At 44.3% G+C, this 15923-nt stretch overlaps 1 protein-coding gene across 6 annotated transcripts in view; it reads left to right on the top strand.

The window, feature by feature from the left end:
- The first annotated feature begins 434 nt into the window (after positions 1-434).
- Positions 435-15923, top strand: part of ZNF827 (zinc finger protein 827) — a 105653-nt gene continuing 90164 nt past the window's right edge. For all 6 annotated transcript variants that reach the window (XR_007630246.1, XR_007630248.1, XR_007630247.1 and 3 more), the window contains exon 1: positions 435-683. Coding sequence is in view for 3 of the 6 variants with exons in the window: in XM_050327329.1 (XP_050183286.1) it covers positions 641-683 (43 nt within the window). In the remaining 3 variants the exon portion in view is untranslated. The remainder of the gene's footprint in view (positions 684-15923) is intronic.

Here is a 15923-nt window from a genome sequence, read left to right on the forward strand (position 1 = left end):
GGGTGCAGGACCGGGGGCAGCGCATCCTCCACCCGCCGCGCCGCGCCGCGCCGCACCCGGAGCCCGCAGGGAGCGGGGGCACCGTCCCCTCTTGCCCCGCCGAGGCGCGCGTGTGTCGGTGCGTGTGCCCGCGCGTGTGCCCGCCCGCCGGGGCTGTGCGGGGGTGTGCGCGGGTGTCCCTGCCCGCCCGCGGGCGCGCCGGTAGCGCCGCTGCCCTTTGATCCCGGCGTTAGTGTTAGTTTAGGGGCCGGCAGGAGCGCGGGGCGCAGCCCTCGGCACCGCCGCGCCAGCCCCCTCGCCCCGGCACGGCGCCCGCCCGCCCGCCGGGAAACACATCCCCGGCCGCTGAGGGATACTGCGACCGGGGACAAGCCAGGTGCACGACCGGGTTGCAGGGGGGTTAGGGGGTGGGGGTGGGGGGAGAGGAAAAGAAAGAGAGAGAAGGGGGAGAGGGAGCCCTTCGCGGTGGCTCCAGGAAAACCGGCTTCAAGCCCCCTTTCCCCCGGCGAAGAGGGGAAAACCCGCCCCGGTTAGCAGTTCCCCCGGGGGCCCCGGCTTTGTGCCCGTCCGTGCCCCCCCCCTCCCGGTCTTATTTGATCTCCCGTTAAACCAAGGAGGAGAATGTGAAAAAAGGGGGAAAATGCCCAGGAGGAAGCAGGAGCAGCCCAAGCGCCTCTCTTCACGTAAGTGCCCCCTCTTTTTGCCATTTTCTCCTTCCTCCTCTCCCCGTCTCCTTCCCCTCTGCAGCCGCCTCTGTCGTTTCGTGCATTAGTTTAGGGTTACAGAGGTGAAACTGACAAAGACACAGCCTGGGTTATTCCTCTTTTAGGTCTGAGCTAAGGCAGCCATGTTGGTGATGAACAGCCTTGTGCCCTTTTAATTTTTCCTCTCTCTCCTTTCCCCCCTTCTTTCTTCGTGTCTCTCGCCCTTTCCTCCTTCCTCCCTCCCCTCGCCCGTGATTGTGCATTTGTGCTGAGGGTGGGGGCGGAGGCGGGGGCGGTGGGTTTCTCTTGGGGCCGGAGGGGGGTCTGTTTTATTGGGGTGGGGAGGGGGACTAAGCACCGGAGGGGAGGGCGGCGAGAGGAAGCGGCTGCTGGCGTCTTGTGCGGAACCAGCCGAGAGGTCCGTCCCCGGCTAAAGGTTGCGGCGGGGCTGGGCGGCCCGGGAGTGGGGGCAGGCGGGCAGCGACTGCGGAGGGCCGGCGGGGCACCCTCACCGACCCCGGGGCCACCCCGGAGGGGGCCGTGGCCGCCGGCGGCGGCGTGGGAGGGGGCGGCGGGGAGGCAGACCGTGGCAGGCGAGGTCCCTGCAGAGCAGGGAGAGGAGGCGGCGGCGGGCTCCGGGCTCCTCCTGGCCGCAGTGAAATGAAGGGTCAGGCGAGCCAGGCGAGACTCAGGCTCCGGCGGCGCTGCCCCAGACGAGAGCAGCAGAGCACAGGGCTAAAGTGCACCCGATCCTCCGCCCGCGGGCACCCCCTGCGCTCACACACAGACACACATCCCCTGACACAGCTCACCCTGCCCCGCTCGCTCCCTCCCTCCCCCCTCCCTGCCTCTTTTCTCCCCTCTTTGCAAAACAGTTAACTTTTCTGCCGTTCGCTCTCCACCCTCTCCTCGTATTCAGCGCTCGGCAGCTATTGAGAGGGAGGCGGAGGGGAAGGGAAGAGACCTAAAAATACCCTGCCCCTGCGTGGCCCCAGGGCCGGTTTAAGGAGAGCGGGGGATGGATGGAGGGGTCATTTGTCTGTCCCCGGCATATCTGCTCGGAGCGTGCCTGCGGCCCCTCCGCGCCGTGCTCGGGGCAGGGCGAGGGCTGAACCGCCGATGCCGGAGCCGGGCTCGGTCACCGGGAGTTCACCGGGGCGGCTCCTGCCCCTGCCCGCGGGGCGCCGCTGCGGGCGGAGCGCGGCGAGTCTCCCGCCCCACTCTGCTGGCGGAGGGGCCGGGGTAGCGCTCCCCGCGCCCTTCCAGTGTCGGGATAGGGGTGTCGGCGCGGGGGGCGGCGGGCTGGGGGCGGGAGGGGCGGCATTTGCAGCCCCACAGATATTTGTCACTCCTTTTCCTTTCCTCCCGAGTCAAAAGGGCTTGAGTTGTGGTGGGCTTTACCTGGTGGGGGGTTGATGTTTGGGTTTTTGGGCGGGGAGGTTATTCCCTCCTCTCCCTCTTCCCCATCCCTTCCTATTGCCGTTTGCCCCCGCGTAGCCCTTTGGCTGAGGAGCCGAGCCGGTAACGCCGATTCCCCGCGCAGAGCGCGGCGGGGCTCGGCTCAGCTCGTGGGGGCAGCGGGAGAGCGGCGCCCGCCTCTGCAGCGCCCCGGCCCCGGCGCGGCGGGCGGGGGCAGGGGCCAAGCCCGGGCGCGCAGGGCCGTGCGCGGCCGTGGAGGGGCGGTGATGGGGCGCGGGTGGAGGGGGAGGGGGTGGAACCGGCTCGACAGGAGCCCTGCGGGGGCTCTCGGGGCGGGCAGAGGCGATGGGGCCGCGCCGGGCTGGCGGCTGACCTTGCCCTCGCCCCCGCCCCGGCGCTGCCCTCCGCCCGCCCCTGGGGCTGACATCAAACCTGGGCTCCATCTTGGCTCGCCCGAGCGCGCCGCGGCCGAGGAGGCGGTGGCGGCGGAAGGGATTCAGATCGGCCCAGCCCCGGGGGCTCCGCTCGGCCCCGCGGCCCCGGCCCCGCACTGCCCCCGCCGCCGGGTTGCGGCTGCGGCCGCCCGCGGCCCCGACCTCCTGACCGCCGCGCCGGGGGAAGCCACGGCTTTTTTTGGGCCGACGAACAATTGCCTTCATTGTGCGAATGGAGTTCGACGTGTGTTACTATTTTTTTATTTTTTTTTTAATTACACAGCCCAATCTGTAGTTCTTTGGGATTAATTTTTTTTTTAGTTCAGTCCATGGGAGGAATTTGAATGTTTGTTTTTTGGTTTTTTTTTTTTCTTTCTGGTGTGTGATACACATGCTGTTTGCCCCACATGAACGGTACTTTTCAATGGGATTATTTAATTTAATTTCTTTTGCAACTGAATCAAAACTGTTATTTTCAATAATAATACTTCAAATCACTCAAAATAATAGTGTTCTAGATTCAGCAAATGCCTTGGAATTCAGTATGCAGATGCTATAAATAGTGATTAGAGGTCTCTCTTTGGGCTTGGGGGGTTTTTATGATTTTTTGTGTTTTTTGTTTTTTTAGCAACATGTTGCTCTAAAGGGTGCTCAGTGTAAAACACATTTTTATTCCACAGTTCTTGCAGGTTTTTAGGAATACATTTCTTAGGAGGATGGTGTGTGTATTTCACCTTGAAGTAATAACGGTGGCAGAAGAATTGTAAAATGCACCACGAGCATCCCAAAAGAAGCTGGCTAGTGCTGTGCTCAACCTTCACTCTACCCCACTGAGAGCATTGCTGTTGTGATTCCCTCCTGAGTTATGTTACAGGTTGCTGCTGATGCATGAATGGTCTCCAGTAATGTAGTGAACCTCCCTGTGATATTTTGGATTCTGTTGCGGTTGTTTGGGAAAACAAATAGATGTTGATACACAGAATAGCTTACCAGTGTTACATTGTAACTGAGCAACTGTAACTTGGTCTGGCAAGTCCTTGTCGACTCCAGTGCAGCTTGAGCAGGAGGCTGTGTTCTCAGGATTTCTAGGCCTTAATTAGTTTCTTATAAATTGTTATGTACTCTGAAATGCATCTGAGGAACACTGTCAGGCTGCTTGCACTGATAGTATGGAGCTGCTGCTGGTAGAGACCCTGATTTTATACTTCTGTCCATTGACTGCATTTGACAGCCCTCACGTAAATTTAGAGGTCGTTCCACATGAGAAGACTGCACTGCCAAAACACACACCATGGTGAAGAAGTGCTCTGTGCAAGGGTTTGCTAGAGCAGATGAGACTGCTGCGAGAGTTTAGTTCATTTTCAAGGGAGTTGCTGGATACTGATGCTTCAGTGTTTGAAGGAAGAGAAGGATTGATATAATTAGATGCAATAATAGTGTGTTTTGGTGGCATCTGCTTAAAAGGGCAGAGTTAAGGTTGAGCTTTCAGTCATTGGAGTTGTTTACAACATAATTTAGTTTGGAAGGGTCCTTTGGAGGTCGTCTGGCCTAGCCCCCTGCTCAAAGCAGGGTGAACCTCAGGGTTCAGTCAGATGGATGGGCCCTTTGAGACTCCAGTATTTGCATATATTGTAAGAGGAGTTTTCATGTGTAGAGAAGTCAGTTTTTGGGAACTGTTTAGCCACTTATGCCAGCAGCATGTCCTCAATCACACTCTGGGAAAAACAAAGGAAAGTGCATCCTTCTTAATTTAAGATACAAAGGAATGAGGAAAGGACTTCAGGAGTTCCTGGATAGACAATGGCTCATTCATATCTGAACTAAATACTGCAGTAGTGTAGACTCAGTTTACAGTGACAGAGTTAGGTCTATAACTTACAAATTTGCCCAGTACATGTGTCTTATGATTATTTTTGGACGTGACTAACTTGGGCAAGTCAATTCATTTTCGCTAGAATGTTTAAAGAATTTTGCTCATTCCTGTGTGTGTATTGGAGATTGTTTTCCTCCCATTCAACCACTTCAGCACTTAGATACTTATTTCTCATTTATTCAGTTAGCATAAGAGTATTTAAAAATACATGTATAAATACAACTTTACCCTGCTTTTATTCTTCTTGTTGCCTCACTTTCCATTCTACCTCAGACTATTATTTTCTTTACTGAAAATTCCCAAAAGTCTGTCTCCTTTGAACTGCTCCATGTGACTTGAAAGAACTCAGCCTGAAAAGTAAAAGTTTTGGGAAGTCTTGAGGCACTCGAGTAAATGTTTAAGATCTAGATCACTACGTTGCCTTAAGTGTAGCAATCGATACTCCTTGGGGTTTGATTCTGTCTGGGAGGCTTGTCAGCAGTGCACTTTGTGAATGAATGAATGCCACAATTCCATTTATTCAAAGCTTGCATTTGTTACAGAGTAGCAGATGCTACATTGCGAAGTTTGAACTCCTGCTAGTTTCTGAGGAATGCTTTTAATGTAGGACAAACTGCAGTGGAATTTTCTGTTGGATTTATTTTGTTGAAGAAGATGTGGAATTGATACAATATTAGTTTCCATATCAAAAGCTAGATATCTGATAATAAGGGGGCATAACTCTTCTTGCTTTCATGGTCAGGTACACTGTTAGATGTTCCAGATACCCTGTTGAAGTGTTAGCTCTTTCTATACAGTAAAAAACCACTTGAACTCTGTGAAGCTTTTTATTATATTGGTTTTTTTATTACTTGATTATATCATCAGAGGACAAAGAAAATACTGTCAAACAAGTAAATTAACAGTGATTTAGAGCTTCCTTCTTTTTTATTTCTGCAATTTGCTTCATTTGATACTTTCTGATAGCAAGAGAGGAAGTGTTGGATAGGTTTTTCAAAAGACCTCCCAATGTCAGGAAAGCATTTACTGTCATTTAGCATTTAAGAGCTGCCTCCAAGACAAAATGCTTTTGCCAGGAACAGGAATCTTTCTCTTTTAAATTATTTTATTAGTACACATTGCATGTGTAAGGGGAAGTTTTTATTTATTCTTCTAACATATTTTGTTTAGTCTTCTAGCATATTTACTGTTTTTAACCTCTTAACCACTGCAGGGATCATGATCTAGCACATAGTCGACAAGAGGCTCCATGTAGGGAAAATTATTATTAGTAGTATGATTAGGTTAATAACGCCTCTCAAATGAACAGCAACCTTTTGGTGGATTGAGTAACATCTCCATTATTCCATCTGAGAATACTGTTCTTATTTTGTCCCTGTTGTGCTAGTGAAGTTGTCACAGACTTCTCAGAAATACCTTCTGCTTTTATGGGGATGCTGTCTTACATGTAAAGTCTCTACTCCTTAACTTTGTTTGCTAATTTTCTTTTTGTTATACAAACTAAGTCAGTCTGATAAGGCTCAGTCAGTCATAAATGTCTACAGCAGATCAATGGTAGACTATGTCTTAGCGTTTTCTGATAGTACAAAATATAAATAATTAACACTGGAGTATAGATTAGACTACCAAGAAGTCAGTGTTGTGTGCATTAAACTAGTTTAGTCTTCAGGTTCTTATGAATGAGATTTTAGAGAGGGTAGGGGTGCCCAAGATTTAAAATGCAAGTGCAAACTTTTTAGTTGGCCAAACAGGAAAACCTGCAGATAGAGCAGTGGAATGGGAAATGTAAGAACATGCAGACAGAAAGAATTTTTACTTTTAAAATGGATGAAGAAGAGTATGACTTAATCTTTGTAACAGAGCAGTTGTTGTCTTTTTCATATGTAAGAAGGCAGGAGTAGGAGGAATTAAGTTTAGGAAAAAAAAAAAAAGAAGGAAGAAGAGGAGCCAGAAGGAGCTGGCTGTTCAAAGTGAAGTATTAGTAATTTCCTATAATTTAATCAGACCAGATCCCAGAGCAGGATAATGAGAGCATGACCTACAAAAGAGGACTTTTTTGAAGTTAAAAGGTTTTCTAACATGAAGCATCACAAGGCATGTGATTTGTCATGAAGCACTGTATAGAGGACTCTTTTTTTCTTTCACGTTGCAAAGAAATCATGATACAGACATGAGTTCAGATGGTTAGAGAATGCTAGTATGGGTTGTACCTGGAATACTTTTACTGTTACAGCGTTAAAGTGCTCCAGAGTCAGGCTTGAAGCACATATCTTCTCTGTAATATTTTGTCTTGCCTTCCAGTACACCGTTTTTTGTTGCCTAGTTTGCCATTCATGATACATGATTTGTATCATTTGGGTTTAAGCACACAAAACTTTTCAGGATGTATGGAGGCTAAAGTATCATGTGCCTTACAAAAATAATAATATGCAAGATATCTGGACTACAAAGTAGCCAACAGTATGTGACAGAATCCAGTTTTCCTGAGGGGTGAGGAGGGGTTCTCTTCCTCTCTCTCTTTCTGATCCTCATAGAAAAGTTTTATTTTTGTTCTACTTTAAGTGTTCTTTCTCAAGAACAATAAATGCTATGGGGTGATATGGCCATGATAAATTATATTGAGCTGAAGGAAAAAAAACCACAAATAACTCTAAAAGGTGGATAATATCCCTTTCTCCAAAGATTTTCTTTTTTAAATGTAGTTAAATAATGAAACTCATACTTGATCCATACTTCTTTTGAAAGGATGCACACTGCAGGCAGCATTGATGGGTGCAACTGTACACTGCACTGTGGTTACTTTAATGAAGGATTCAGCAGCTGGTAACCCATAAGCTCTCAAGAGAGCTTGTCTTTTAGTTTTCCCTCTTCTCCAGACTAACTTAGGGTCACAATTATGGCAGTGTTATGCTCCCCAAAACAATTTCTCTTTACCTCAAATATCTTCAGTAGCATTTACAGGCTGGTGTCCTCTTTGGTCTAGATGACAAATATTCTGAATGCTCAACCTGAACTTGTCATCTTAGTAGTTAGCTCTGTTCCTTAAAATTATTCCTGCTCTTCCAGGGGTTTCCTTGTTTGTGGTGTAATTATACTGAGTAGTAGAATTTAAGTTAATCCTAACAGTAAGACAAGCCTGTTACATTTTGCAGGTTAAGAATTCACACAAAGTCCAAGTTTGGGTAATTTGGAATTACAGAAGAGTTATACCTTTTGAGAAACATGCAGTAAAGGCAGAAAAACTGGGCTGCATAAACAGAAATTTTCCTTGTTCTTTTCAGTACTTTGGCAACAGGATCAGAAGTAGAGGGGAAAAAGCGAGTAGTGCTGATAGCACAGTAGATAGACCAGGAGAGAGAAGTTGGGAAATTTTTATGCAAAACTGGTAATTTAGTTGCTGTTTAGAATAAATTACATTAAAAATCAAAGGGTTACCAAGTGGTAGAGGTCTTGTAATGAGTAGTATAATCAGCAAAAAATGAAATTAGGTTCCAAACATCTGCACTGTTTTGTTTCTTTTATTTGGGATGCTCTCACTAGGGTAGAAATAAAATTTTTGAAGCAACTCAAAGCCAAGCTACTGTCATCATCTCCTTGAATTCTGCATGGTCCTGCCTCTAGGGATTCCCTTCCTCAGGAAGGACTTCTAGCTCTTCTGGTCCTCATCTGGGATTTACTGCTTGGATATGGTTTTCCTCTATGCTTTCTGCTTTCTGTGCAGGTACAAAGAATTCTTCCCTGCGTGGTCCCAAGTTCTATCTGAAAGTTTCTCTAAGGGAGAAGATTTGACACAAGCTTACTTTAAAATTACAACTTCCTATTTTGAATGAATGTTTTGGACATATCCTGAATCTTGGTGCCTGTTAGATTTTGTAAGATGCTGTATCAGGGCAAGTAACTTTTAGAAAAATGCATTAGAACCACTGATGGTTTTAGTAAGTATTTAGCTTAATGAGTAATCCCCATGTGTGTCTTCCATAGACACAAATTCTTTGCAAGCTTCTAGACTTCACTTGACTTGTGTAGTCATACAAATAATTACTCGTCTCAAAAATTAAAATACAAACACACACAACTAGCTGATCCTTACCTAGAGTGAAAAGTAAGGAACAGAGAGAGTGGCAGGCAAATGTATTTAGATGCCAGGTGGCGGTGTAGCTGTGTTTACTTGCTTTACTGAAGCACAGCCAGAATCTCTCCCTTTATAAACCACTGTGCCAAGTCTAGCCCTGTAACTAATGACTGAGGACCCATTTCTTTATGTGTTTGGAGCTGAACTTCCTCTCATCTACCTCTGTACTTCTAGCACTTTGAGCCCGTGAAGAGCCCTTCTCAGGCACCAGTGTAATCATAACAGCCTAGAGCTGCTCTAATTTCTGTTGCTCCAAGGCTCTCACCCTGCTCCTTGTTCTGGGAAGGAAAGGCTGACATAATCCTTTTGTCAATTCTGCACTGCCAAAGGGAGTTCTTTGCATGGTGAATAACTCTACAGGGGGCTCTTCTACCCACCTTGAGGTACTTGAACATTGCCCATAACACCTAAATAGACTTCATCATAATTGTTTATATTGTCTTCCTGCACAGTGCTGTGCCACACTGAGATAACAAAGCAAGCTCTAAATAAGCTACCTTGTGTATGGGAGGCCGTTATCACAGCAGTCTACCCAGGTTAATTCAGCTCTACTACTTGTGGGTATGCTCAAGCTGGCTCAGGTATCACTTCCCAGCATTGCGTTATTTAGTAGAGACATGCTCTCGTGAGAGTCAGAGTTGTTGTCTTTGAAGGCATTTATTGGCCTGCATCAAAAAAAGGTGTTGGTAAAGCTCACAAGAGTTTCCAACCGAGAAATGCACTTTGGAAAAATAAAATCAAATCCCACTGCAGTTGTCACACTTGTTTGTTCAGCAGAAAGAGCCAGGAATGGAATGGACATGAGCGTGAAACTTCCACTTCACTTCTAGCTATTCCTTTACATCTGAATTTCAAGTGGATTTTTGGGCAGAATGTCAAAACAGGTTGCTGCCATTTATACTGTGTCTGTGCCCTAAGTAGCCACAGCATTAGTTTTTTGTACCAGGTGCTTGGCACAGAATCCTAGATTTCTTTAAGATAAGATTTGAGGAACGTCCACTTCTGATTCAGTGCTTGCATGTTAATTATGTGACCTCTGACTTCCTGAGGTTGAAAGCTGAGGTAGTGCCTAAAACTGTGTGTCTGGAATTGAGGAGTGCCTCTTCCACATGGTCTGCTTCTATGTGTTCGCCTACTAGGAGTAGCATCCTAATCCTCTCTTATTTGGCTTCACTTGTTAACCCTAAGCAGTCCTCTCAGGGACACAGAAAGCAGCTGTTTTTGGTAACAAACACAGCACGACAAAACAAACATTTCTTGAACTTCCCTTAGATACGTTACCATAATATCATGCACGTGGGAGGAATTAGAAACACAGAGAATATAATTTGCCATGTTTTAATCTGACTTTGGGAGGGAGGGAAAAAATTAAATTATAGGGAACAAGATTCCCATGACGTGTACAGGAAGAAATAATTTCAGTATCCGAAACCTAAACCTTTTGTTTCTGAACTAGTTGGAAAGCTAATGAGCATCAGCACTTCAGGCACAATATAATGGTAAATGAGGAGCAATGTTATTTACCAAAAGTAGAGCAGGAGAAGCTGCATACAGCAAAAGTAAACAGAAGCTAGTCAAAACCATAAGAGATCTTACATACCTGTAGGCAGGTACACTGGTCTGTTATTACCTGCTGTAGTTGAACATTGCCATACATACAGTTTGTGAGCTCCTCCCTTTGCTTTGTGACCTCTTGATAGGAATTGTAAACACAATAGGGATAATTACAGGCACTGCAGCAGGTTGATCTGAGGCTTCCCATGTTTTGGTTTTTTTTGCCAGCTACATATTAAGGTGACAGGGATTTCTAGTTGATTTTGTTTCTTTTAATTTATTGATCCCTGAAACAACTTTAATAAATGTATTCTAAAGCAACAATTCCATATATTTTAAAAGGCCTTTCCTAAGAGTCAGTGTTTTGAGTGCCTACTGTGGGTTTTTCTCTTTCTGCATGTTAGTAAAAGGTAAAGAAAGTTCTCAGCATTTACTTTGACACTACCTTTCTGGGTTCACTGTTTAGAATGATTTAAGATGACCTCACTGAGTTCCACTTAACATTATTTTTAAATTTGAACTTAATGTTTATTATCAGGAATGGGCCATCTTTGCAGCTTTCCTTTGATCTCCCTGGTTCTGTTAGGGTAATGCAAGTGTTACAGAAGTTGCCTTGGCCTTCCCAGACCAGGATTCTTATTGCATGGGAGTGGGGGATGTTTCTAGGAGAGAAATAATACTGTTGTTTCATACATCTTCATAGCACTGCAACTTAGAATAGACTATGAATCAGAGATGGAAAGAGTTAGAGATGAAGCCATGGCTGGAATGCATTCAGATCTAGTTATTGCTGGTTAACAACCATTTCCAGCTGCTGTTGATAAGCCATTCTCTAGGCTGAGTCTAGGTCAGAAAGCACAAGGGAGAATCAGAGCTCATGCTGTGTTCCTCCTTTGCCAAATACTCACATGCCACACAGGAGAGAACGTGGCCCTACACATAAACTGAAGTGTTTGGATTATTGAATATGTAGCAGTAGTGATTCTTCCCAATTGAGTGGAATGAAGTGCTTTTGCCAGAATGCCACTGGGACTTTTGAGAAGGTGAGATGTCTTATTCATGCTCAGAGAAGGAAGTAATGAGCTAAGCAAAAAAGTCAAAGTAGGCATAGTGTGTAGAACATCACATCATCTCATCAAGGTAGGCAAGTACAACCAGTTCTCTGACAGTTTTTCAAGCTCTAATATGTCCTTTATATCAACAGCAGACAGCCAGACTCCTGCAGGAATAAAGAGACAGAGATGCTGTGTTCTTCTTCCTTCCTTAGAAACTACCTGGGTTAACTTTGTACTGGGGAGGTGAAAACCTCCCTTTGACCAGCAAGAATTTTTTTCATGCTATTTTGCTGGTGCTGTGAGCTCTATCTGTGTTCAAATCCTTTTTGGGTCCAAGAGCTCTAGACTGCAATGACAGAGCTGTTGGGGTTATATGATGATTGTGGGGATGTCTGGAGTCTTGGCATCATAGTTTACAGACATGAGATCTCTGGCATTTTTAGTGCTTGTTCGTTTGTTTTTTGGTTTTTTTTTCCTTGTGGCTGAACAGGAAGTTTTCTCTAGAGAATCCTCACACCTATTGGCAGAGCTTCACTCACACTGCCCTTTTCAGCTTTAATTCTTGTGTAGTACTACTGCATTGAGGAGTAGTTTCCTTTTTTGTCTCTTTCTTTGAAACCACTTGTGGTGTAATCACTGCTTTTATCACTGATAATTCTTCTCTTTTTCACCTTTTGCCAGTCAATATTTATGGTAATTTTTTTATACGAGCTGAAGAAGATTGGTGAGGAAAGGTAGGAAAGCAGAGAAATAGCCATTTTTCGTTTTGGTAATATCTGTATTTTATCAGTGTCATTCCCTGAAGACTATTGGTGGTTTCAGAATGAGAAGTTATTTGGAACACAATAGAGAAGACACAGCATGCCTTTAAGCACTGGAGAGAAGAGGAAAAGTGAAGGTTGCCATTTGTATTATCCTCAACACTGATGACCTGGTTCAGGAAATTAGAGACAATAGTCATGGAGAAAGCAGCTCAGAAATACCATGTTCTTCAGGAGGACTTCTGATTATTCCTTCAGCGGAATGTCTCCTGGAGTTCTCTTTTCTATGGCAGTAGTTAGAAAGTGGTCTCAAGGATTATCTTGTGCATGAGAGATTCAAGGAGATACTGTTTTCTCCACCTTTGTTGGTTATGTATATTGCGTAGAAGTACAAGCCAGGGATTCGACCTGCTGTTCCAGGCACATGTGACCCAACAGAAAAATAGTTTCAGCCTAAAACAGAGCCTGTATTCTGATTAGGTCCTGTAGGAAAGATCCACTTAGCAGTTTCTCAGGGAAACTGAGGTAATAGTTATTGAGGTTGTTTGAGCATCTGTAGAGCAGTTTTCCCTTGGGATGATGCTACAGGGGAAACAGAAGTAAGTGGAGAGAAAGTTGGAAAGTATGGTCCTTGAAATGACTAGATGTGTTCTGGTGCTGCTGCATATTTTTCCAGTGCTGCTGAAAACTTCTAATAGAGCTTTTCTCAAATATTGGAGCTATGCTAGGCTTACATTAGTCTACCTGTGTACAAACCTGGTGGGAGTTTACCACCTTTCAATTCCAAACTTTGTGCCTCTGAAGAGATACAGGAAACCAGATCTATTGCATGGTCCATTGTATTTAATAACTTCTGTGTGTAGAGGAAGAGGGATGATATATAATTGTGCTTTTGGTTTCAGTATCTTTGTATTAGGTATTTTCTCTTCTGCTGTTCTGGAAATCTCTTGCTCTTACCAGTGAGAGAGGAAGCATGGAAAGTGAAATTTTACCTGAGCTCACGTGTGTCTACCTTGCCATAGATTTAATATTCCGTTTTTAGCCCAGATCAACTCACTGGCAAGGATTATGGCCTATGGTTTTTCCACACTCTCCTGCCACCTGGGAGCATTGGACTATTCTTTAGATTCCCACCAGGGACACTGAAGCAGCTCTACTTTGAAGATAAAGTTAGTAACTGCAGGTCTTTAGTAGTATTTGCTTGTCTTACCTTCCTCTGGTATATTAATGATTTCTTCCTGTTTTGCAGTGTGTAGGGAGCACATGGCTTGGGGAGGAAGGTGGTTTGGACCTCATAGAAGATGCTGAGAGGAGACTGGGAACCCTTTGTACATGGTCAGCCATGCAAGGAGTAGCAATGGAGAGACAGCAGGTGCTCTTGCTGTGGTGTTCAGGTGGGCTGAGGGAGCACCAAGGGTCGTACACAGAGCAAGAGTAAATGTGGAGACAGCAGCCTCAAATAGTGACAGCAAGGGAGCTTTATTTTCTGGAGCTATCACTTTGCTGTTTAAAAACCTTTTTTTAAATAAGCCTGTTGTAATCTTGTTTAGAGTAATTAAGGATTTGTTAGTAATTTAAATAGTTGGTTTTGGCAATATGCAGGTTGTCTTCTCACACGTACTGGTAATGTCAGTTTGAAAACATTTACAGAAGAATAAAAGTCAAGGAAGCAGGTAATTGACTGATTTATCAACCTTAGCAGACAATTTTTTCTGATACATGATGGTGGCTATGGTAAATTTACTCTAGATTGCTTAAGGGCATGATCCTATATGGTGTGCACAACACACAAGGGCAGCTCTTTGAAATGAATGGGTGAAGGAGCAGGTAATCAGCCAGTGTGGTTTTGGTGCCTTGATTAGCCTCTTGGTCAGTGGTTTGTCCCCTAGGAAAGTTGGGAATTTCTCTGCATAGCACAGCTCAGAACACAGGTGATTATGGCTTTTTCTTGGAGCTTTTAGATCAATTTTAATGTTTCAGGTAAAATGAGAACTTTTTGTACACTTATGGCCATTCCCAGACCATAATGATAAATTATAGTTGTGATCAGTAAGTTATTTTCATTGCAAATTGTTTGTATACAGCAAAGCGTGGCATGTTTGAATACTTTTCTCACTTTTTTTTGCCAGCTGAATTGACACTTGCAGCTTCTCATCCACTTCCTTTCCAACTGTAAGGGTGACTAAAAATCACGTTGCTGTGGTGACCCTGTCAGTTTTGAATGACTAACCACAATAAAATGAGTTGCATGTATTGAGGGTTAATCAGTGTTACAATAATCTATAGCATAGACTTTATTCTTGGCTGCTGTAAATTGTGTGGAATATTTGAGGATTTCTGTGCCTCCTTTTTTACTGTGGGGTTGTGACTGATGAGGCTTGCAGTGCATTTCAGTGAATGAAGATGTGTTTTGTTGCAGTAAAGTGTTGAGACAACTATCACTGCAGCCAGTTCTGGGGAGGTGGCAGGTTAGGTGCAGGCCTTAATTGAGATGAATTGTTAGCTGATGAAGGCACTCAGTAAGAGTAGGCAGTTTATAGACATAGCTCAAGACCAGAAAACACAGGTATGCGAAATGCCAATTTTGTTACCAAGTTAAATGAAGATTAATATGCAAAGCTTTCCTATGTTTTTTTGATACCTAGATCATACAGGTAAAAACCTGTATTATTGATAATTACTTCAGTTTTGCTATGGAGGTTTCTTTTCTTGGGTGGTGCTTGCTACGTAAAAGTGTTACTGTTAAGGGTGCTTCTCCCAGTTTTCCTCTGGTGTTTACCAAAGCCTTGTGGATACCACTGGCAGCCAAGAAGAATATAACCACTTTAAAATACCTTGAGCCATTGAGTCAGTAAATGGGTTCTCTAAACCATGTATTATACTTAGCCTTTCTTTTGGAGACTGATCATCACAGCACCAAAAAGTTTTGTGGGGTATGCAGAAAGAACTTCCTCAGGTATTACTTGAGCCATTTGAGGGAGAGGCTTACATCTCTGAAATGGATAAATTTCCTTTATTTCTGAGCCTTTTATTCTATGTCATAGGTCAAGTTTTTGTCTAATTCTGTAACCATTCTCATGTGCCCACCTCTTTTCTTGAATTCCATTACTTTTTAAGGGATGATAGTTGTAAAGAACTGAGGTTGTTATTCTACTTTTTTTTATTTTAGATATATTAATAACATAGTACGATCTTTCAAATTTCTCAAGCAGAACTGTCCAAGTGAATGGATCTTGTCTTCCATAACACCTCAACAGAACTGTATCATGATAGATTGAGAGTGTTGAGTTACTTCCTTGCTTAAGCTTATTCACACTGTCTAATCTGATAATGGGTTTCCTTCCGTCTATTTCTTTTTCATTTGTAAGTCAGGGATAATTGCAGCCTGTGATTTTGTCAGGGAAAAAAAAAGAAATTCTGTGTATTGATGTCTTCTACCTCAAATATACCATAGAAAACTATGACCGAGAACCGGACTACTACAAAGCATGTAGCCATTTGGAAATAAGTAACTGAGCCTCTGGTTTGCAAATAGACAATGTTTAAGATAAGGTAGTTTTGTGTTTCTGCTTAGAATTTCCTATTAGAGACACTAGTTCTGTGTTCCATAAGCAACTTCTCAAAGAAGGTTTCATTAATGATCTGCCAGAGGAATAAAACTGCATACATGGAGTTACATGTGGATATCTATATTGAACATTGTCATTCAAGTGATTATCTCCCATAATAATTTGATCTAGAACAGAAACTAAATTTCCTCATTTAGGGATTTTCTGGTTGTAGCCAGCTTTCCCAAATTGGTAGCCTGAATTGTTTGCTGTTTCATTTCTTGTGAAGGCTCATGTTGGGAAATTTTAGGATATTTTCCCTCCTTGTGAGGTAGGCTGACATGATAGGTCTTGTCTCTGTATGCTAAGGATAACAGAAGTCTTGAGAACGGTGTTTAGCTCTTCTTAGTTTGGAGGTGCCAGCATCCCTACTACCTTTTGTA

Source organism: Myiozetetes cayanensis, unplaced genomic scaffold (assembly GCF_022539395.1).
Source record: "Myiozetetes cayanensis isolate MyiCay16 unplaced genomic scaffold, myiCay2020 scf33, whole genome shotgun sequence".
NCBI classification, from domain to species: Eukaryota; Metazoa; Chordata; class Aves; order Passeriformes; family Tyrannidae; genus Myiozetetes; species Myiozetetes cayanensis.